The sequence below is a fragment of the Penicillium samsonianum genome (genome assembly GCF_028829775.1).
Source record: "Penicillium samsonianum strain IBT 33392 chromosome Unknown utg000007l_segment0_segment0, whole genome shotgun sequence".
Lineage (NCBI taxonomy): Eukaryota > Fungi > Ascomycota > Eurotiomycetes > Eurotiales > Aspergillaceae > Penicillium > Penicillium samsonianum.
In genome coordinates, this window is record NW_026643265.1 from 5,208,398 (window position 1) to 5,228,100 (window position 19,703).

The 19,703-nt window shown below is 49.7% G+C and overlaps 8 protein-coding genes across 8 annotated transcripts; 4 read left to right on the plus strand and 4 right to left on the minus strand.

Annotated features, from left to right (window-relative positions):
• Positions 1–1,511: 1,511 nt before the first annotated feature.
• N7471_012864 (putative mitochondrial carrier protein) lies at positions 1,512–2,808 on the plus strand (the record flags this gene model as incomplete). Its single annotated transcript, XM_057285583.1, has 2 exons — positions 1,512–1,635; positions 1,688–2,808. 2 exons carry the CDS (start codon positions 1,512–1,514, stop codon positions 2,806–2,808), a joined length of 1,245 nt encoding a protein of 414 aa, XP_057131849.1.
• Positions 2,809–3,206: 398 nt separating this feature from the next.
• On the plus strand, positions 3,207–7,106 carry N7471_012865 (uncharacterized protein; the record flags this gene model as incomplete). Its single annotated transcript, XM_057285584.1, has 11 exons — positions 3,207–3,286; positions 3,337–3,544; positions 3,603–4,708; positions 4,759–4,992; positions 5,050–5,215; positions 5,269–5,277; positions 5,335–5,967; positions 6,022–6,390; positions 6,447–6,574; positions 6,628–6,731; positions 6,781–7,106. 11 exons carry the CDS (start codon positions 3,207–3,209, stop codon positions 7,104–7,106), a joined length of 3,363 nt encoding a protein of 1,120 aa, XP_057131850.1.
• An 851-nt stretch (positions 7,107–7,957) lies between these two features.
• On the minus strand, positions 7,958–11,105 carry N7471_012866 (CheY-like superfamily; the record flags this gene model as incomplete). The annotated part of the gene is made up of 2 exons (XM_057285585.1): positions 7,958–9,458; positions 9,529–11,105. 2 exons carry the CDS (start codon positions 11,103–11,105, stop codon positions 7,958–7,960), a joined length of 3,078 nt encoding a protein of 1,025 aa, XP_057131851.1.
• Positions 11,106–11,136: 31 nt separating this feature from the next.
• On the minus strand, positions 11,137–11,521 carry N7471_012867 (uncharacterized protein; the record flags this gene model as incomplete). The annotated part of the gene is made up of 2 exons (XM_057285586.1): positions 11,137–11,174; positions 11,377–11,521. Coding segments are annotated over 2 exons (183 nt in total), but the record flags the coding sequence as incomplete, so codon positions are not given.
• Positions 11,522–11,944: 423 nt separating this feature from the next.
• Positions 11,945–14,266, minus strand: hsp60 (chaperone ATPase HSP60). The gene is made up of 3 exons (XM_057285587.1): positions 14,042–14,266; positions 13,793–13,934; positions 11,945–13,734 (listed from the first exon to the last, which is right to left on the minus strand). Exons 1-3 carry the CDS (start codon positions 14,147–14,149, stop codon positions 12,218–12,220), a joined length of 1,767 nt encoding a protein of 588 aa, XP_057131853.1. The 5' UTR covers positions 14,150–14,266; the 3' UTR covers positions 11,945–12,217.
• A 1,110-nt stretch (positions 14,267–15,376) lies between these two features.
• On the minus strand, positions 15,377–16,843 carry N7471_012869 (uncharacterized protein; the record flags this gene model as incomplete). Its single annotated transcript, XM_057285588.1, has 2 exons — positions 15,377–16,488; positions 16,675–16,843. 2 exons carry the CDS (start codon positions 16,841–16,843, stop codon positions 15,377–15,379), a joined length of 1,281 nt encoding a protein of 426 aa, XP_057131854.1.
• Positions 16,844–17,504: 661 nt separating this feature from the next.
• N7471_012870 (uncharacterized protein) lies at positions 17,505–17,850 on the plus strand (the record flags this gene model as incomplete). Its single annotated transcript, XM_057285589.1, has 2 exons — positions 17,505–17,546; positions 17,611–17,850. The coding sequence occupies 2 exons, from the start codon at positions 17,505–17,507 to the stop codon at positions 17,848–17,850; spliced, it is 282 nt and encodes a 93-aa protein (XP_057131855.1).
• A 1,144-nt stretch (positions 17,851–18,994) lies between these two features.
• On the plus strand, positions 18,995–19,597 carry N7471_012871 (ATP synthase subunit epsilon family protein). Its single transcript, XM_057285590.1, has 3 exons — positions 18,995–19,123; positions 19,173–19,287; positions 19,352–19,597. The coding sequence occupies exons 1-3, from the start codon at positions 19,092–19,094 to the stop codon at positions 19,424–19,426; spliced, it is 222 nt and encodes a 73-aa protein (XP_057131856.1). The 5' UTR covers positions 18,995–19,091; the 3' UTR covers positions 19,427–19,597.
• Positions 19,598–19,703: the final 106 nt, after the last annotated feature.

Here is a 19,703-nt window from a genome sequence, read left to right on the forward strand (position 1 = left end):
ATCGGCCTCGTCAAGGTGCATTAACTTCTTGTACCTGCCTTTGTGTGAGATCGAAAACAATATTCTTCTTGCGGTTGCACTTAATTCGTCCACCTACGATCTGCTTCCGCATGGATGGCTAAAGGCAGTGAAAGATACAACTGATATGTTGTACTTCTGGTCCATAGAAGTCAAAGGGATGGAGGAAAAGGTCGATTTGCTTAGACATCTTCTTTCAAAATTCCAGCATTGATCTCTAGATGTTTGGACTGAAAATGGGAGCTTTAACCCATAGGCTGACTATAGAGACACGTGATTGTCGCGTCTGGGAACTAATAAGCATTCGCGATCCCCCGAATCCACACCAGACAACAGAAGAGCCAGACTTTTATTCTACGGGAGGCTTTCATCCCGTTTTTTTTTGGGGACACTTTCAACTCTGGCACATACAAAGCGATGAGGAAACTAGGTATGGGCAGTATTCTACCGTTTGGTTAGCAAGGGACTGAGTGTAGTTCCCAACTTTTGTTAAACACGCAACTTATCCAGTGCTGAAGGGCTTTGAGATATGTGGCACTTAAAATACTGAGAGCCGACTGCTAAGGTGGCTCGCACAACATCTTCGAGCGAGAAATTCTCTCGAGATTATCCGATATTGCGAGCAAAAGCAACCATGGAGGCCGACACTTCCCCCTTCTGGATAATTCAAGCACGAAGGGCCAAATGGACAGCATGTATGCCTTGTGTTCGAGGTGTTGGGCCACCGCTTGGATTTTCAAACCGCACAATACGAAGATGGGAGATTGCCTTTTCAAACCGCACAATACGAAGATGGGAGATTGCCTCTCAAGGCAGTAAGAACCATAGCGCGACAGCTTTTACTAGGGTTGGATTTCCTCCATAGGGAATGCAGTATATAAGCTTGGTTATAGTCGGCTATGCACGGGCTCAATTTTTATACTTTGGCTTTTACACCCAACATACGTAAATGCACACCTATTAGTCCATGAAATATGGATGCTCAAACTCTTTCAAATGTACAGAAACCCCACTACATAAGGTCCACTATCGATCTTCCCTTTGGTCGAGCCGAAGTAGCCTGTTTTGCCTGATGTCCGACCTCGGAGATCAGATCAGATTGATAAGCCGTGTGAAAAGGTCTAAAAAGAAACAGCCAAGCCAAGTTGTCACAGAATCAAAATCATCGAAGGGCAAATAACATTAAAAGTTGCTAGAAACACGTCCCATCCAGCCCCTCCAGTCCCTCCAAATCTCTCCAAATCGCCAAAATCTCCCCCCAACGCTTATCTCCGCCCACCGCCACCCGCGAAACCCCGAAAAACTTCCTTTTCCCGGTGACGCATCCTTTTTCTTTCAACACGGGCGCATAGAACTCTGGATTGTTTTCACATCGAATTGATTGAATGCCTCACGTGGAATTTGCTTCAGGCCACGATACTGGCACCCAGTTCGGCACAGACTCAACCGCCTCTCTAGGGACGTCATGGACCGCACAGTTTGAAGATTCTACAATGGCCACCACATCAGGGACAGGCTCTCCTCCCGCGCCCAAGACCCATGTCCCAACAGATAACATTACTCCCTGGCAGCGCATGGTATCTGCGACCGCCGGCAATGTCTTAACCGGACTTCTAGGTGAGTCGGAGGAGCTTCCGATCCTTGGAAATCCAGCAACTAACAGAGCCAGTGACACCCTTGGATGTCGTACGAGTCCGTTTACAGTCACAATCCCAGGTCTACAACACCTCACCATTTACCTCTCACACCACCCAAACCTTGAAAAACCTCCCTCCGAACCTCGGTATCACCTCCTGCTGTCGCGAAGTATTCTGGGTCGGAAACGATGCCCAGATGTGCATGCTAGGGCCTCAGGTCACCGCGGTCGGAACCCATCCTCACCCGGCGATCGATTGCGCGGTCGAAGAAACGCAGCGGCGAACATTCACATCAACTATAGACGGACTACGGAAGATCGCGCGCAATGAAGGAACTTTGACACTGTGGCGCGGGTTGAGCCCGACCTTGATGATGGGAATCCCGGCAAATGTCATCTACTTTGCTGGCTATGACTGGCTGCGGACAGATGATCGGAGTCCCATCAAGCAACGGGTGTCTGCGGGATATGCGCCCTTGATAGCCGGGTCCTTGGCTCGCGTCGCGGCCGCAGCTGCAACCAGTCCGCTGGAGATGTTTCGGACGCGTCTGCAGGCAATTCCGGGGACGGGTGCGGGCCACTTCAAAGCCACTGTGCAGGATTTGTACCATATGACGCAGGCAAAGGGATACAGCTCGCTCTGGAGAGGATTCACTCTTACTATGTGGCGCGATGTTCCTTTCTCCGGACTCTACTGGTGGGGATACGAGGAGGTGAAGAAGGCACTGATTGCGGCGCGCCAAAAAGCCCCTCATCTCGCGGGTTCTGATCACGAGCCTCAAGAGTCAAGTCTCCAAGCTTTCCTCGACAGCTTCATCTCCGGTGGTGTTTCAGGGTCCTTAGCAGCACTTGTTACTACTCCGTTCGATGTTGGTAAGACGCGACAGCAAGTTTTCCGACATTTGGATGATGTTCCTCTCACTGGCACCGCCCCCCGCACGGCATTACCCTCCGGCGTCTTGGCGCCAGAGCAACTATCCTTGCCAAAATTCCTCATGCACATCTTCCGTGAAGAAGGTACCGCCGGCCTATTCCGTGGCTGGACGGCAAGATGTCTAAAAGTTGCCCCGGCCTGCGCCATCATGATCTCAACCTATGAGCTTGGAAAGCGCATGGCCCGAGAGGTCAACGAACGGCGACACCCTGACGCATAATCTCCCCTCTTTTGTACAATTATAATGCATATGCGTTGTCTCTCCACTTTTTGTTGTTATGGCGTTTCTGATGATACCGCATGAGCCGAGTTATATAGAGTGGTGCATTAGCATTTTGGAATTTGGGTGTTTCTATGTATATATATTAATGGAAAACCTCTCTCTGGACATATATAATAATATAATATAGAAAGACATCGCTTTGACTCACAACACAGCCCTGTAGAGGGCAGACTGTCAGCGGGCAAACTAGGGTGTCGGGGCGCGATCATCCGGACCCCAAGTTGAGGCTGAAGTTCCCCCTGATTTGTGACATTTAAGAATGCCCAGATTGCCTCTGCCTTGGTCCCCGCTATTTTCTCCAGGTCTGTAATCCATGTTCAACTGGACTCGGCAATATGACTTCGCGGCCACCCATGACCGACCAGACGCGCTCATGGTTTGAGCACGTTGCCGTTTCAAAAGATACGAATGTCGAGTAAGTGTCTATTCCATATAATCATATTCATATAATAACTCATTTCTCAGCATCGTCGCCGTTCCGCCTATCGGCGCCCATCATAGAAAGACATGGATGGCGCATGGCGCGAACTCGTCCTGGCTTGATACTGAACTACTACAGCGTATGCCTCGAGCACGAGTCCTGCTGTATAACTATGGAGACCTGCGTGACGATAAAATCGATACCTTGGGTGAACGACTGTTGAACCAACTACGTAGTGAGCGGAAACATGAGGTTTGTTATCATCTCTGTTCATACATAACTATGAATAATTTACTAAACAATTTGCCAGTCAACTCGCCGTCCCATCTTTCTCATCTGCCACAGCACAGGTGGTCTCGTCGTTAAAGCAGCTCTAGCCCTGGCATCGCGAGAGCCGAGCCAATCCATCTTAACCACCTGTCATGGCATCGCCTTCTTTGCAACTCCTCACCAAGGCTCGACTTACCTCTCCGCTGATGAGTATGCTGCTAGTATTCGCCATCTCCTGCATCTGGAGCATGAAACCCCAGCAGCCCTCAGGAAGCAATTACGTCCCCGTCAAGAGCGGCTATGGCATCTGTCTAACCAATTCAAGAGTCTTTCAGCCGATATGAGGGTCTGGTCTTTTCTCGAAACCGTGGATTCAACTATGCATGTAATCGACGCTGAGACAAATAACATATTGGAGTTTCATGTTCCCATCACTTCGATTCGGTCGGGTTTGTTGGATATTGAGCATGAAAAAGAACTGCCCCTGGCAACAGACCACACGGGGACGGCAACTTTCCATGGCCAGGAGCCCACCCGAGATAGATTTCTGCAGGAGCTTGGTGATGCTGTTGACACTGCTGTTGAGATATCAAAGCGCGAGGATACGCCGTTGGGCGTAGAACAGAAAGTCATGGTTCAAATTAATGGCTTCTTCGAGGATACTGCACTGGGCGTCAGTGACGAAACTCCGCTGAAGCTGTGGTCAACTACAGTGTCCTTGGAAGACTATCTCTCTCGCGGTCCGTCGACTTGCCTTCGGGAAAGACTAGGTCGAGTCCAGCCCAGTGGCTTGGATGATTCGTCAATCAGCAGTTTTGATAGCCCTCGCTCATCCTATATTGCTCCGGGCTCCGATCTACATGACCATCATCACAACCATGATGAGAAACCAAGGCCCCTGCGACCCCCTCTACCCTACAGGAAAAGCTTTGATGATCCATCTGGTCCATCTCCAAAAATCCACATTACCGAAGCAGAACGGGAGGGCTACTTGAATGACTCACCAAGTGAAAGTCCACCGCCGCCGCAGGGGCACCAACGAAAGAGCTCACTCACCAAGGCGCTGGGGTTAATTCCACTAAAGCGATCCCACCGTCGGAGTGCTTCTGACAGCAGCTCCCAGGGAAGTATCGAACGACCACCTTCGTAAGAAAATTCCGATACTTCAGCCGATACCCCAAGCTAATCGATGATAGGAGCTCTTCTACATCACACCCAGTACTATCGCCTTTTCTAGCAATACCAAAGTCCACTCGTGATCGTATCAACCAGGATGCCGACAGACCGGATATACCTCGAGCAGTTCCACGTTTCGATCGACCCGAGGCTGATACTGAGAAACTAATGTGGATCCATGTGCCATATACGCATACTGGTTGGGTATCCCAAGTCATCCGCCGAGCATGTCAAGATAGACAAGAGCCTAATTTGTAGGGCATATTAACTAACTCCACAAGGTCTTGCACAGTGCTGACTATCTTTTGCAGTGTTCGCAAATTTATCAATGACGAAAATTGGTACAACCGGCTTAATAGAGCTCGTCATCTCGAGCCTCATGCACGTTTCGTCAAACCCGCATGTATTCACTCAAGACAAATGGATGTTTCACAAAGTCCTTCTGATGCTTCTGAGGACCCTCAACTCGCTCTATACGTATGTATCAACTCCTCCATATGTATATCAATGCTAACATATATGTATTACAGGTTCCCTACGTTAGTACTTTTAATTAACCAAGTATCCCTCTTCTACACTGTGCTAACTCACCCTAGCTCCACTGGGATACATACCGCAACCTAATCCAACGACGCAAAGTAGTCGAAGACCGACTAAACCAAGGCCGATCCAGACCCGTCCCAGGCCGAATCTCAAAAGCAAGCTTGGAAGCCCAACTCATCTGGACCTATCTCGGCTGCGAGCCTCCAGTGCATTTCCGTCGCACACTAGATCAATACGGGTATCCCAATCTGCGCTCGACGATCGCTCGTGATGATGATCAGATGCTCTGGAAACGCACGCGCAGACCGGCGCGCATTGACGAGCAACTAAAGGAGTATCTGCAGTCTGCACAGGATGATCCCGATAACGAGGAGAATGTTGGCGAGTTTATGGATGGCAATGTCCTGATGGTTGATCAGCTATGGCTTTGGATTGTTGATCAGAAGACTGTTGTTACTTTCTTTCCCAATCAGGAGGCCACGACCTCTGAGGGAAAGCTTTTTGAACAGTCGAACTTGCATAGCAGCATTTATAATGAGTTAAATGGGGATCTCTCGCGTCGTTTTGAGACGGCCGGGGACTTGGCTGCTCTTATTATGCTGCATGCTGTCACTGTTCTCCTGGACAAGACTCTGCATCATGATTTGCAGGTATTGCGGATCTTCGAGGAGTCAATCAGCATATTGGTAAGGGTGGCCCCTTTTATCCCTCTCTCGAGGTGCAGTTGTTAACAAAATCAGACCGAATCCGTTACCAAGTCTTTCAAGCGCTTCCGAAATAGAGGCTTCACCAACCGCCCGGCAGACTATGACCGCACTTCAGACGGCAAGATCATGACAGCTGCCCAGCAAGATTATAAAGAATTCCAGGTTGCTCGACGAAACCGAGAAGATCTCTCCGTTCTGCTCGAGTTGCGCGACATCGAGGACGAGCTATCTACCATCCTAAAGCTACTCGATCAACAAGACACCGTTATCAAAAGTATGGTCAAATACTTTTATAACAAGGGGTGCGGTAAATCATTCCTCGATACAGCACAGGAGCGGATCGACGAATATCGTTCACAAATCAACGAGATGAAAGAAAACAGCCATCTAGCACAGAAAGCAGTGAGTTCACACCTTCCCTCCTTGCTGGTTGTTGTCCGCATCGACTAACCAGCCAGGTCGAAACCCTTCTCGATCTCAAGCAGAAACAGGCAAATGTCGACGAAGCCAAGATGACTCGTTGGCAAGCTGAAGTCGCTCAAACGCAATCGCGAGCAGTGATGGTCTTCACCATATTCAGTGTTGTGTAAGTCTAAATACTCTCTCCACAACCTTAAAACCCAAATCTGACAGTCCAAGCTTCCTCCCTCTATCCTTCTTCACTTCCCTCTTCGGAATCAACGCCCGAGAATGGAGCGGCCAACAGACAAACCCAACCCTAGGACAAATGTTCGAGATAGCAGGTCCGTTTCGTCCCAACACTATATCAATACCACAGCTAACATCCTCCAGCCCCGTCATCCTTTGCAATCATCTTCCTCTCCCTCTTCATAGCCTTCAGCGATACACTACGCGATATCGTATTCAAGACGCACAAAATCGGCGCGGGCTTACTGAAAGAATTTATCTTGCATCCGCTTAAATCATTCTTCTGGGATTCCACTGCGGGTAGAATACCTGTTCATATTGTGCCTGAGGACTCGGGGCTTAGGAAACGCTTCGACGAGTACCTGGGTTATGGGAGGAGGAATATGCAGCGGGATGAGGATATCTGGCAGCGGTGGCAGGGGGGTCCGATTGAAGGGGGAAGGGGGTTAAGAAGGGGAAATATCTGGTGAAATCTGGATTAGATCGGAGACGTCGTGCGGAGGCTTAGTTTTTATATTCTTGATTTTGGTATGGTTTTATGTTTGTGTTTTTGCTGGCTGTTTGATACCCCCCTACATCTTGCATTTTGTATCTTGATTTTTTCTTACTTTGGGAGTATGTATATAGTATAGCAATATACATACCTATTGGTTTTAAGCATAACTTTAGTCTGTACCTGTTGACACAGAACCTCATAAGCGATAATAGCTGGAGGGGTAGAGGCTAGATATATATCTGATGTTAGGAGATAATGAAAAACCAGGAGGGATTTGCAAAACAATCTGTTTGAAATTCCCAGCCCAAATATATGTTCGTGTACTAAAGGATACAAATAAGCACAAAAACAACCGACAGCACACATTCACCATAGACACCGTTAGAGATAATTGAAATGTTATTCATCTCGCATCCCAAGCCACCAAACACCGTGAACGGAGAAATAGAATTTGATCACCTTGAAAATAGGAAAATAGTTAACAGCTCGACATGGGTGGGGTATTTCAAAAACATAGAAATTCAAAAGCTCTGCACTTCCATCGTGAATGTTGGGGTTCATAAGCAACCTATAGATGTATGCAGATTGCGCGGAAAATGAGAGAATGAGGGAACGGGGCTTTCCTGGGGGTTGGGACATTACTCCTTTTAAATTGTGGGAAGGAACGAGGCTCCAAGCTCAATCGGAGGAAATGGGCTCAACTGAATAGCCATAAAAGACTTATACACGGAGCATTGGGTGAAATTAGAGGCGGAGTCAATGGTGAGATAACTGGCAATGAACCCGTTTCCCAGCACATTTTCATCCCATATACCAGAGTGGTCTTCAGCCCTCAATAGCAGCCTGCGGGGCAAGATTCATAGCAGTGCACTTCAGGATAGTCTGCATCATGCGACTAGAGTCCAACGGCTTAGACAAGTAATCGTCCATGCCGGCCTGTATACACTTATCTCGATCCCCAAGCATAGCATGCGCAGTAAGAGCAATAATCGGCGTACGAGGAAGTCCATTGATCTTCTCGTACTGTCTGATATTCCCTGTGGCCTCAAAGCCACCCATAACGGGCATCTGGACGTCCATGAGGACCACATCGTAGCGGTGGTGTTTGACCTCTTTCACGGCCTGGAGCCCGTTTTCCACGACCATGACGTTGTGATTGAATTTTTCAAGAATTCGAACGGCGACCTTTTGGTTCACATCATTGTCCTCTGCTAGAAGAATTGCTAGCGAGCGTGTGTAGCCTGATGGGGTGCGGGTTGCGCGGTTGCCGAGGGCAGGAAGAATGCCGTTCCATAGATCAATGGGTCGGCAGGGTACTGTGATGTAGGATGCTATGCCGAGTTCACCGGCGGCTCTGAGCGCTAGGGATACAGTTTGCGCTGTAATGACTAGTGGAATTGGTTGGAGGTCCGGGCAGGCTCGGAGTTTTGCGGCGATCTCCAAGTTTTCGATGAGGATTGCATCGAAGGTGCAGCCCCAGTCACGTTTGAACTGACCAAATTCTAGCTCCTCCTCTTTGACAATGACGGGCTCTAATCCGAGCTCAATGAGCACCGAGGCTATTGGGAAGTTGCGCGCAAGACCGTGGTCGAAGAAGAGAACGCGCCGGCCGCGATGGGGGACAAGCTGGTCTGCAAAGCTCGGCGGCGGCTGAGCTAACTTCACTCGGCATGTAAATGAGAATGTGCTGCCTTCTCCCATGTTCGAGGTCACCCAGATATCACCACCCATGAGAGAAACGAGTCTTTTTGAGATTGCGAGGCCTAAACCTGTCCCACCAAAGCGACGAGTCATCGATCCGTCAGCTTGCTGGAACTTGTCAAAGATCAAGCCAAGTTTGCTTTCTTCAATGCCGATTCCAGGGTCTGAGACAGAGAATTGGAATGCCGTTTCATCTGAAGCGCACTTGTCGTCCTGTGCATGCTTTACCGTGACTCTGATCTCGCCGTGGTCTGTGAACTTGATGGCATTGCCGACTAGGTTTAGCATGACCTGCCGTAGTCGATATGCGTCTCCGATCAAATAGTCCGGTACTTCTCCATCTACCGTGTAGACCAGACCCAATGCCTTCTCATTGGTTTCCACCGAGAGGGCTTTCAGCACACTGAACACTGTTGCACCCAGGCTAAACGGCGTCTTCTCAATTATCATATGGTTAGCCTCGATCTTGGAGATGTCAAGGATGTCGTCAATGATAGTTAAGAGACTAATGGCAAGATTGTGTACCATATTCAGAGTCTCTCTCACGGGAGCTTGGAGGTCGTCAGTGTCGAGCGCCAGGCTCGAGAGGCCAATTATCCCATTCATGGGAGTTCTGATCTCATGGCTATACTTTAGTTAGCACAAAGCGAAAAAAAACTAAAGCCTCTTAAAACTGAGCAAAGGGATTAACATACCTCATGTTAGCCAAAAATTCAGACTTACTCCGATTTGCCAGTTCTGCTGCTTCACGAGCAGCGGTGTTGCGCTGAATGCTGTCACGCAGACTGGAGATCATCTTATTGATCTTTTGCTTCAAATCATCCATCTCTCCAGAGGCAGACACAGTAATCAATTTTGTAAAATCTCCACTCATCGCCGCCTCGGTGATCTCACCAAAGGCACGGACCTGAGAGGTCAGATTGTCCGCCATCGTGTTGACATCTTCACTGATCGATCTCCAAATTCCATGAGATCCAGCAACGTTGGCCTGGCCACCTAGTTTACCCCGGACACCCACGTCCCTTGCCACTCCTTTGACCTCCCCCGCAAATTCCCCCAACCCGTCCATCATGCTATTGATCGTTTCTTTGAGAGTCAAGATCTCACCCTGGGCATGAACCTCGATTTTGGTACTCAGATCGCCGCGCGCGATGGCCTGGGTCACGTTGGAGATTTGTCGGACTTGTAGAGTTAGGTTTTGGGCCATAGTATTGACATTATCCGTCAAATCACGCCAGCGACCTTCGACGTTTTCGACTTGCGCTTGTCCACCCAGCGTGCCGTCAGTTCCGACTTCCCGCGCGACTCGGCTGACCTCGAACGCGAACTGATTCAGCCGATCAACCATCGCATTGATCGTAAGCTTAAGATCCAAAATCTCGCCCTTCACGTCTGCGGTCACCTTCTTCGTAAGATCACCACGTGCAACGGCGGTCGTCACATCGGCAATTTCGCGGACCTGCTGCGTAAGATTCGATGCCATGCGGTTGACGTTGTCCGTAAGATTCTTCCAGGTACCCTCAACGCCGTGTACAACAGCCTGGCCGCCGAGCACACCGTCGGACCCAACCTCGCGGGCAACACGACTAACCTCGAATGCGAATTCCCGTAACTGATCTACCATCGAGTTGATGATATTCTTTAACAGCAAGATCTCACCCTTACAATCCGCCTGCACCTTACGCTGCAGATCACCCTTGGCAACCGCGGTCGTTACGGTGGTGATGTCGCGGACCTGCGTGGTCAGATTGTTGGCCATGGCATTCACGTTGACGGTCAATTCATGCCAAATTCCCTGAATGCCCTCGATCTTCGCCTGGCCACCCAACACACCCTCCGTGCCAACCTCCCTGGCCACCTTCGACACCTCTTGACTGAAAACCTGCAACTGATCCATCATAGTATTGATTGTCTGCTTGAAGGTCGCGATGTCAGGTGACATCTCGAGGGGGTGCATGCGGGCCCGCTGTGAAAGATCGCCATGGGCGACCTGGGTAATGATCTCGCCGATCTCCCGCAGTTCTTTCTGGAATGCCTCATTGATGTGGGTGTGTTTACGGAGTTCCTTCCGAAGGTTTGAGCGTTCGTGTTCGATTTCCGCGATGAAAGAATGCGACTCGCGGCGGTAGATGAGTTCGTCGACGATGAGAGAGATAAATTCGCGGGGAACGGAAACTTCTGGACTCTGCTGATGCTGGAGAGCTGCTCGTGCTTGCAGGAGATCTGCATCGCTCACCAGGGCTGGCCGAGCGGTGTCCACCATGGCAGCCATTGTCGGCAGCAATCACGGGTCTATTTTCGATTCAAATCGGCTCAAGGCTTTCTAGGGCACGCAGTGACTCTAGAGGCAAGTTGGCGACAGACTAGAATATCAGAGGGTCATGACTGTACCTATGTTGACAGGCGATGGAGGTGCCAACACGATGTGTTCCCCGCAAGCACTGTATGCATTCCCGATAGTCAAGGTATTCCAGGATGACAACGAAATTCAGATTCAAAGAACTAATCCAAATCAGGTGCAAAAATGCACAGAAATGCAGGACCGGAATGCCGGAATGATCTGGTGACACCAGAGGAAAAAGGGACAAGGCGGAGAAAGAAGCGGAGTAAAGAGTCCTGTCCTGGAGAGAGGGAAGAGAGAGAAGAGAAAGAAAACAAGTACACAGGGATATTTGCCGTACCCGCCCGCCTATATTGGTTTGGATTGACTAGAATAAATAAATTACCATGTTATTTTATGCCTATTAATTTACATCGTTGCATATATCATTCCCAGGTTATTTCCCGTCTGAAGTTGTATTCGCCCTTAGCTTCAGTCTAGACCCATCTTGGGCTTGTTTTGGCTGTATAAACTGCACAAATAGCCGACCCGAGTAGCCAATCACTTGCATTGCTAATTTATGTGACAATATGCACATGTGGAATGTTCCAAGGTTTCCCTGTACTCCGGAGTACCACCAAAACTGTTAGGAGGTTCAATAGATCTACGAAGTACATACATCCAAACTCTATACGGAGGGGACATTGTCGATCCCCACCGAGTTAAAGTACGAGTACGGAGACCCCCGCGAACTTAAACCCGGACAATCTAAAAATCAGAAGAACACATAATTCAGGCTGTATTAGATGGGACTTTATTGGAATACATGATATAGTACAATGGAACTTTTTTTTGTCAAGTCCCAGGAAGAGAGAGGGGAGAGAGAGAGTTGAAGATCAGAACCAGTCCAAAAGAATACAGGTATGGAAAGAAACATGAAAAAAAGATAAACACCAAATAGAGGGACACAAAGAAAAGACATTACACAAATATCCGAGTATCAGAACAGGCTACCATGCAAACAAGAGCGCTCGAGGTAATTCTTTAGGGGAAGGTTAGGGGCTTTAGAACATGCCGCCGCCCATGCCACCCATACCGCCCATACCACCCATGCCACCACCGGGAGGGGCAGGGCCCTTCTCCTCGGGAGCATCGACAATGGCGACCTCGGTAGTACCGAGGAGGGAGGCAACACCGCTGGCGTCAACCAGAGCGGTGCGGACAACCTTCAGGGGATCGACGATACCGGCAGCAATCATGTCGACGTACTGGCTGGTGGCACTGTCGTATCCGCGGTTGAAGTCCTTGGCGTACTCGTCAGTCAGCTTGCCGACAATGACGGAGCCCTCGAGTCCGGCGTTTTCAACAATGGTGCGGGCAGGGCGGCAGATTGCGCTCTTGATGATGCTGACACCGAGCTGCTGATCGAAGTTGGCGGGCTTGACGCCACCAAGGCCGTTGGCGGAGGCCTTGAGGAGAGCGGTACCACCACCGGGGAGGATACCCTCCTCAACAGCAGCGCGGGTGGCGTTAAGGGCGTCCACAACACGGTCCTTCTTCTCACCAACCTCAACCTCGGAGGAACCACCGACCTTGATGACGGCGACACCACCGGAGAGCTTGGCAAGACGCTCCTGCAGCTTCTCCTTCTCGTACTCAGAGGTGGTGGGGTCGGCCATGACACCGCGGATCTGCTCGCAGCGCTGGGAGATGTTGTCCTTGCTGCCCTCACCGTTGAGGATGATGGTGTCCTCCTTGGTGATGGTGATGGCACCAGTGGAGCCGAGCATCTCGGGGGTGAGCTTCTCGAGCTTGATGTCGAGCTCATCGGTGAAGACAGTGCCGTTGGTGAGAACAGCGAGATCACCGAGGATGCTCTTGCGGTTGTCACCGAAGCCGGGGGCCTTGACGGCGGCGACCTGGAGCTGACCACGGAGCTTGTTCAGAATGCAGACGGCGAGAGCCTCACCCTCAATGTCCTCGGCAATGATGACCAGAGGGCGGCGGAGAGTGGTGGAGGCCTCAAGGGCGGGGAGAATGTCCTGGACGGCGGAGATCTTCTTCTCGGAGAGGAGGATCAGGGGCTTCTCGAACTCAACCTTCTGGGACTTGGGGTCGGTGATGAAGTAGGGGGAGGTGTAGCCACGGTCGAAGCGCATACCCTCGGTAACCTCGAGCTCATCCTCAAGGGTCTTACCCTCCTTCACGGTGATAACACCCTCCTTGCCAACACGCTCCATGGCGGTGGAGATGAGCTTGCCGACGTGGGTGTCACCGTTGGCGGAGATGGTAGCCACCTGGGCGATCTCCTCACCAGTGGTGATAGGGCGGGCGTTAGCCTGCAGGTATTCTACAGCGGCCTCAACGGCGGCCTGGATACCGCGGCGCAGATCCATAGGGTTGCAGCCAGCGGCAACGTTCTTGACGGTCTCGGAGAAGATGGCGCGGGAGAGGACAGTGGCGGTAGTGGTACCGTCACCAGCAACCTCGTTGGTCTTGGAGGCAACATCCTGGATGAGGCGGGCACCGAGGTTCTCGAACTTGTCCTGAAGCTGAATGGCCTTGGCGACAGTTACACCGTCTGGGGAATGATTAGTCTTTTGCAGATGACAATGTGTTCGTCTTGATGGAAATCTTACCCTTGGTGATCTTGGGGGAGCCGTAGGGGGAGTCGATCAGGACATTGCGACCCTTAGGACCGAGTGTGGAAGTGACAGCCTTAGCAAGAGTGTCAACACCCTTGAGGAGGCTGGCACGAGCTTCAACGCCAAACTTGATCTCCTAGTTGCTGTTAGCAAGGGGAACGACCGAACGCTTCGGAATGGACGGAACACGGGGCCAATGGCCGAGCCAGATAATGCCGCAGATAATTGGCAATCCCAACGCACCTTGTGAGCAAAACGCTGCTGCTGGAGGTTCAAAGTCGAGCGACAGAAAGGGGCACGCTTGGAAGCGGCCGAGAGGACGGATGTCCGGGTAGAGAGAGCGCGCTGCATGGCTAGGAACAATGAGATTAAAAGAATTAAAAGAAGAGAGAATACAACAACCCAGGAGAAATTGCGGGTTTAGAGGAGGGAAAAGAAAGAGATGGAGAAAGCTGGGGGAGAGATGAAGCCAAAGTCTCGAAAATTTTCCAGGCGCTTCCTTCATCCCCAGAGCTTGGCGGCAGAAACAGCTAGAACCATCACGTGAGCCGGGAGAACGGACCTAAATCGGCTGTCAAGATATTGTAGGTATTATAGTATTATATAGTATTATAGCATATTATCATATTAAAAATGAGTTGAAATATGTACTTTGAATCTTTTAATCTATCTTTCAAGCATCTGAAGATAGATTCTTCCTATGGTTAATACATGTAGATTCAACCCGATGTTTTCAATGTATACCTCGGGAAGCTTCATATACCCGTATTCCGGCTTTCGGCAAATCCCCATATAATACGGATTACATAGCAACTTCACTTATATAACCTTTAGTTTTCTTTCTTTATGTCTATGTGTGGTCTTAACTATACCTACATCTTCAATTGGTCATAAATTCAATCTCACTAATCACTAATTTGCTTCTCAAATCGAATATTGCCGTAAAAGATACGCGCAAGTCTGCAGAGTAATATCCACGCAACGCGCTCCCTCTAAACGCTCCTAAAATCAAAGTGCAATCCAGGGATATTGCCATAGTTCTCATGTCACTTTATTCTGACCTCTCTATGGGATTGCAATAAATTAATGAGAATCCTCCTACTAACCTACAAGATACTTGGAAACAAAAAAGATGGCGCGATATGCTCTTATTAACGTAACTAAATACCGGGCCCCCCGTAGGGGGCCAACGAGCAACGCATAAAAGAAGCGCTGGGGTGCAACTCCGGATAAAGCGTGACTCCATGCCACGCAGGAATTATTATCCGGAGCTGCACCCGTTGATCGGGTTCGGTGCTCACCCACCTCTTCTGATCAACCAGCGGAAAATGCAAAAAATAAAGAAAATGCAAACGCAAAGCAAAGCAAAGCAAAGCAAAGCAAAGCAAGGCAAAGCAAAAAACGAAAAACGAAAAGGGAACGAAAAGAACACGCAAATAAATCGCAAAGAAATCGCAAAGCAATCGCAAAGAAAAGCCAAAGCGAGGGAAAACAAAAAGGAAAATCAATGAAGCAGCATTGAAAAAGCACTGAAAAAGCATCAAATGAACCAGGAACCATGACGAATGACCCAGGAGATTAAAACTCCTTAGTGTCTTCACCTTCATACCCATAGTAGCGTGGTGGCTCTACATCCGGAAGGCGCGAAAGCAGTTCAGCGTCCGAAATGAACTGGCCATCAAAATCATCAGCTTCAGGGTAGCTGGTCACTGCATACTGGTCCTCAAATTGCATTTCGGGAGGCATATCAAACTGCGAATATTCTGGACTAAGGTTCTGTCCATTGAAGGTAGAGACTCCACCGGAGACAGAGCTAGGGGCTACACCAGGACCAGCGTCAGAAATTGCAGTGGGAAACCGGTTGACAACGTCAAATGGGCTGGGACCATTGGACGGGAAAGGGATGTTAACACGAGAGTTATTAGCAAATGGGGTCGGAGTGGGAGGCGAAAAAGGAGCAATAGAATCAGTGCGCATGTAAGGATAGTAGGAAGGGTGACGGGGTTGCATGTTGGTGACGCGCATCGGGTTGGTTGGGGTGACGGGGTCTCGGAAGGTTGCAGAGTCACCAACGTTGCGGTCAACACTTGCCAGGCACTCTCGGCCAACCTTGAGAGTCACCATCTTTGACTGCTTAGTCGCCTGGGTAGTGGCCTGGCTACTTTCAGTCGAGTTCTCATTCTCCTCAGAACTAGCCGATTCGCCATCGATCTCGCGGTCATCGCGACCATCGAAGTCACGCAACCATTCCGCTCCAACGCACACCAGCTTCTGCGAGTCATCGCTGTCGGTTTCTTCACGCTTTGTACGCAGCTTGGGAGCAACAAAAACCTTGTCCTTCTTCTTGTTCTTCGAGAACTGCTTCTTCTTCAGGGTGTAAATAGAATCTTCGGATTCCTCATCGGATTCATCAAGGCGACGGCGCTTTGTGCTGCGAGTGTTCGGTGCAGGGTTCTCCTTCTTGTTGCTTGTGTCGGTCTTGTGATAACCATTTCCTGCACGCTTCAGTGGAGGCGGGTTTGGTTTATCCTGCTCATCCCGCTTGGTACGCAGCTTCGACAAATGCTGAACGATTGCACCCTCTGTGAACTTCTCTCCCATAGCTTCCGCGACCTCCTTCCACGGAATCTTGACGCCGAGTTTATTGCAGGCATACTGGATGGCCAGCAGAAGGCGAATGTCGGTATCCACTATTACAATCAAATGTCAGCCCAATTCAATCGAAAATTCTCTGCATGAATGCAAGTCCGTGTGACAACAGTCAATCTGTCCATGGATGTTCCCGGGTTCGACAACAACCCCAATGAACTCCCCAAACAGAAAGATGAAATAAGACTGGGGAGAAAAATGAAAATGAAAAAAGAATGAAAACGTACCATCCCAGCGAACAAGTGTCCGTTGGCGCCGACTGCTCACTTGGCGCTTGCCCTGGTTCTCTTCCTCCTTGCGGGCCTGTTCAGCGACTTGCTTCCGGAGCCTTTCGAGCTCAGCAAGGTCCGCCTCATTGTCGCGCTTTCGGCCGCCGGCTTTCTTCTTCGTCGGCATGTTGGATTGACGATTCCTTTATATCCTGCTGCACGATACCATCATTAGCATTCGTGCTCATGACAAACAAAATGAATAATCAATGCATGGACAGGGCACAAGGCAGGTGACTGAGCATGACCAATGTATTGCTGCATTGCCCCTAAAGTCTGAAACACAGAAGGGTATATGGCATTCGCAAAGGGATTCATGGCATTCGCAAAGGGGATTCATGGCAACAAAGGACCGCCATGGACCAAGCCCATTGTGTAACGGCTCTGAAATATGCATTTGGCTGGAGTACGATACCGTGCGCAGCCCAAGCAAGGTATGTTGAGACCAATATGCAGAGTGACAAGGCTAACCATGACTGCAGGGTCTTAGAGCATAGCTCAACAAAACTGCTCACAGTGTCTATGCTCAAATTGGTGTTCACCAATAGATGTTCAGCACCACGGTGATCTCGCGTGCAATGTCGACGTCCTCCAATGCCAGGTAGGCATGGGACCAATGATGGTCTGTTACAAGGACCTCGCATTGTGAAATAAAACCATCAAGTCCCAGCGACAAATTGTACTGGGATTGACGGTACACACGATGTATCCAATCGAGAATTGCAAATTCTCAACATGTTGGACTTGTGCCACTGGGACCCAGGCCTTGCAATTGATAAGCTTGCCAGATGTTGGATGCTGATGTGCACAACCCGCTGGCCGACAAGGTCGTCAATGGGTGTCACAGCAAGCTAATTGCCCTGAGGATTGGATGGCAGTGGGGGTTCCTAACAGTCAGACTGTGCCACAGCACCTCGTGTTGATGATGCACAGATGCAAGAGCTCCATGGTGGGAAGTGGGAATGTGCTAGAGGAAGCCTATGGACCATCACTGGCGCAAGGCTGGGTTACTCACCTGGTGGGTATCATAAAAAGGCACTGTCGATTCGAGATGCTTTGGTATCAAAGCAGAGAAAGATGGGGAATGTTGGGGACGATGGTAGATGGATGGAGGTGGATGAGATTGAAAGGTAAGTGAGAGATGTGATGACTGAAAGAAGTGGTGGGGGATGGCAAATGTCCTTGAGCAACCGACCGCCCTGAATTACTTTTGCAGTGTTGCCTTCGGGTGCTTGTTTGGATCTTGGTCTCGAGGCCGACCACGTGTATTGTATGCGGGTGGTCGACTCAAACCAAAGCGTTTCATACCCCGCACCACAAGGACGCAGATGGGATCTTTACTTGGGCACATCAAGCCCTGCTTGTTGGACTCTACATTTCTATTTACATGTGCTGATACACCATCTGATCTAGTACTTCGAGGCAGCTGAGGACGTATTCGGGTTGCGAAACTTGGATTTGATACGGCGGCAATACGCAGTTGCTGCTCTTTTGACGAACGATCTATACAACTTCGCGGCAATGCTTCACCTCCCCACCACGCTCGGAAAAGAAAATGAAAAGTACGGAATGGAATTATTGATGAGCCAATGGCACATAGCGATTAAAATTTTATCAATTGAATGTTGTGGGGCTAGAGAACATCGTGTGTCGCGTTGTATAGTGTTCTTCGTACAAGGGTGTTGTCAAATACGAGACGAACGATCTATATGACTTTGCGGAAGCGCTTGAGCTCCCCACCAACCTCGAAAAAACAAACAAAATGAACGGAAAGCAATTATTGACGAACCAATGGCACATGGCAATTAGAATTTTATGAATTCAATGTGGTGGGGCTTGAGACGATAGTGCGTCGCGTTGTAACTATGGCGTTCTTTATACAATGTAGAGTGTTGTCTTACGAACGATCTATATAACTTCGCGGCAACGCTGTAGACCCCACCAAGGTCGAAAAGAAAATTGAAACAACGGAATGCAATTACTGATAAACCAATAGCACACAGCGGCGATAATTTTATGAATTTAACATTGCGAGGTGTCAAGAACATAGTGTGTCGCATTGTATAGTGTTCTCTGAACAGGAACGGTAGTCAAAATAAACGCCGGTCACGTGAAGCCAGACGCGATATACGCTTATCAATCTATACCGGATTAACATTTCTCCAGGTGAATCCGGTTCCGCTCGCACGTGACTTCAAGGCTCCAAACATTCAACCCGAGCAGATCCTCACCGCTGTGCTAGTCACCGCCTTCCCAAAGTAACCTTCTGTTCACGTGACTTTGTCATCCCGATCCTCCGAAGTCGAACGCTTCCAAACTCACCCGAACCGTTTTCACCCCTTCAATCGAACCATACCTCCCACATTCTCTTCAAAATGACTGCTCCCTGGAAAGCCGCCGGTTTGACGTACGCATTCACGAATCGCCTTTAAAGTCAATGCTAACCCCGACCCCAGCTACAACCGCTACCTGGCCATCGCCGCCCGCACGGTGCGCCGTTCCTTGAAGGAAGGCCCTCGCCTCGCATCTGAGCGCCGCGGCCAGATGGACCTCCGTTTCGCCAAGTGGGAGGTTAGTGAACTTCCCAAGCTCTACGCTGCAGAATTTTGACTGATATCAATGTTACGACGAACAGAACGGCAAGCAGGGTGATGTCAAGTCCCTCGCCCAGGCCAACAACGAGGCTCTCGCCAAGGCCGCTGAGAAATAAGCGCTATTCACCCATAACATGAGAGAATCGAGCTTGGAGATATGCAGGGCCCGAGTGTGACGGACTTGAGCGAATTTTTGGTCCGGGGAGGCATTGAAATGTACATGTGTAGCAATACCGGCCTGTCTGGTTGGGCAGAGCTTAGAAATCGCACTCGTCTTTGTTTTCACACGATACATAAGCTATTAATTAAAACTGCCGTAAGAATTCTTATACTGCCCGAACGTGGCCGGTCAGATGTTGCACGTCACCTCTAGGTCCCGGTTGTCGACTTCCC

Coding starts and splice junctions, on each gene's coding strand:
- N7471_012871 (XM_057285590.1), top strand. CDS start 19,092: ATGACTGCTCCCTGGAAAGCCGCCGGTTTGAC. Junction 19,124..19,172: donor TGGAAAGCCGCCGGTTTGAC/GTACGCATTCAC, acceptor CCCCGACCCCAG/CTACAACCGCTACCTGGCCA. Junction 19,288..19,351: donor TCCGTTTCGCCAAGTGGGAG/GTTAGTGAACTT, acceptor TACGACGAACAG/AACGGCAAGCAGGGTGATGT.
- hsp60 (XM_057285587.1), bottom strand. CDS start 14,149: ATGCAGCGCGCTCTCTCTACCCGGACATCCGTCCTCTCGGCCGCTTCC. Junction 13,935..14,041: donor AGCAGCGTTTTGCTCACAAG/GTGCGTTGGGAT, acceptor AACAGCAACTAG/GAGATCAAGTTTGGCGTTGA. Junction 13,735..13,792: donor CTCCCCCAAGATCACCAAGG/GTAAGATTTCCA, acceptor ATCATTCCCCAG/ACGGTGTAACTGTCGCCAAG.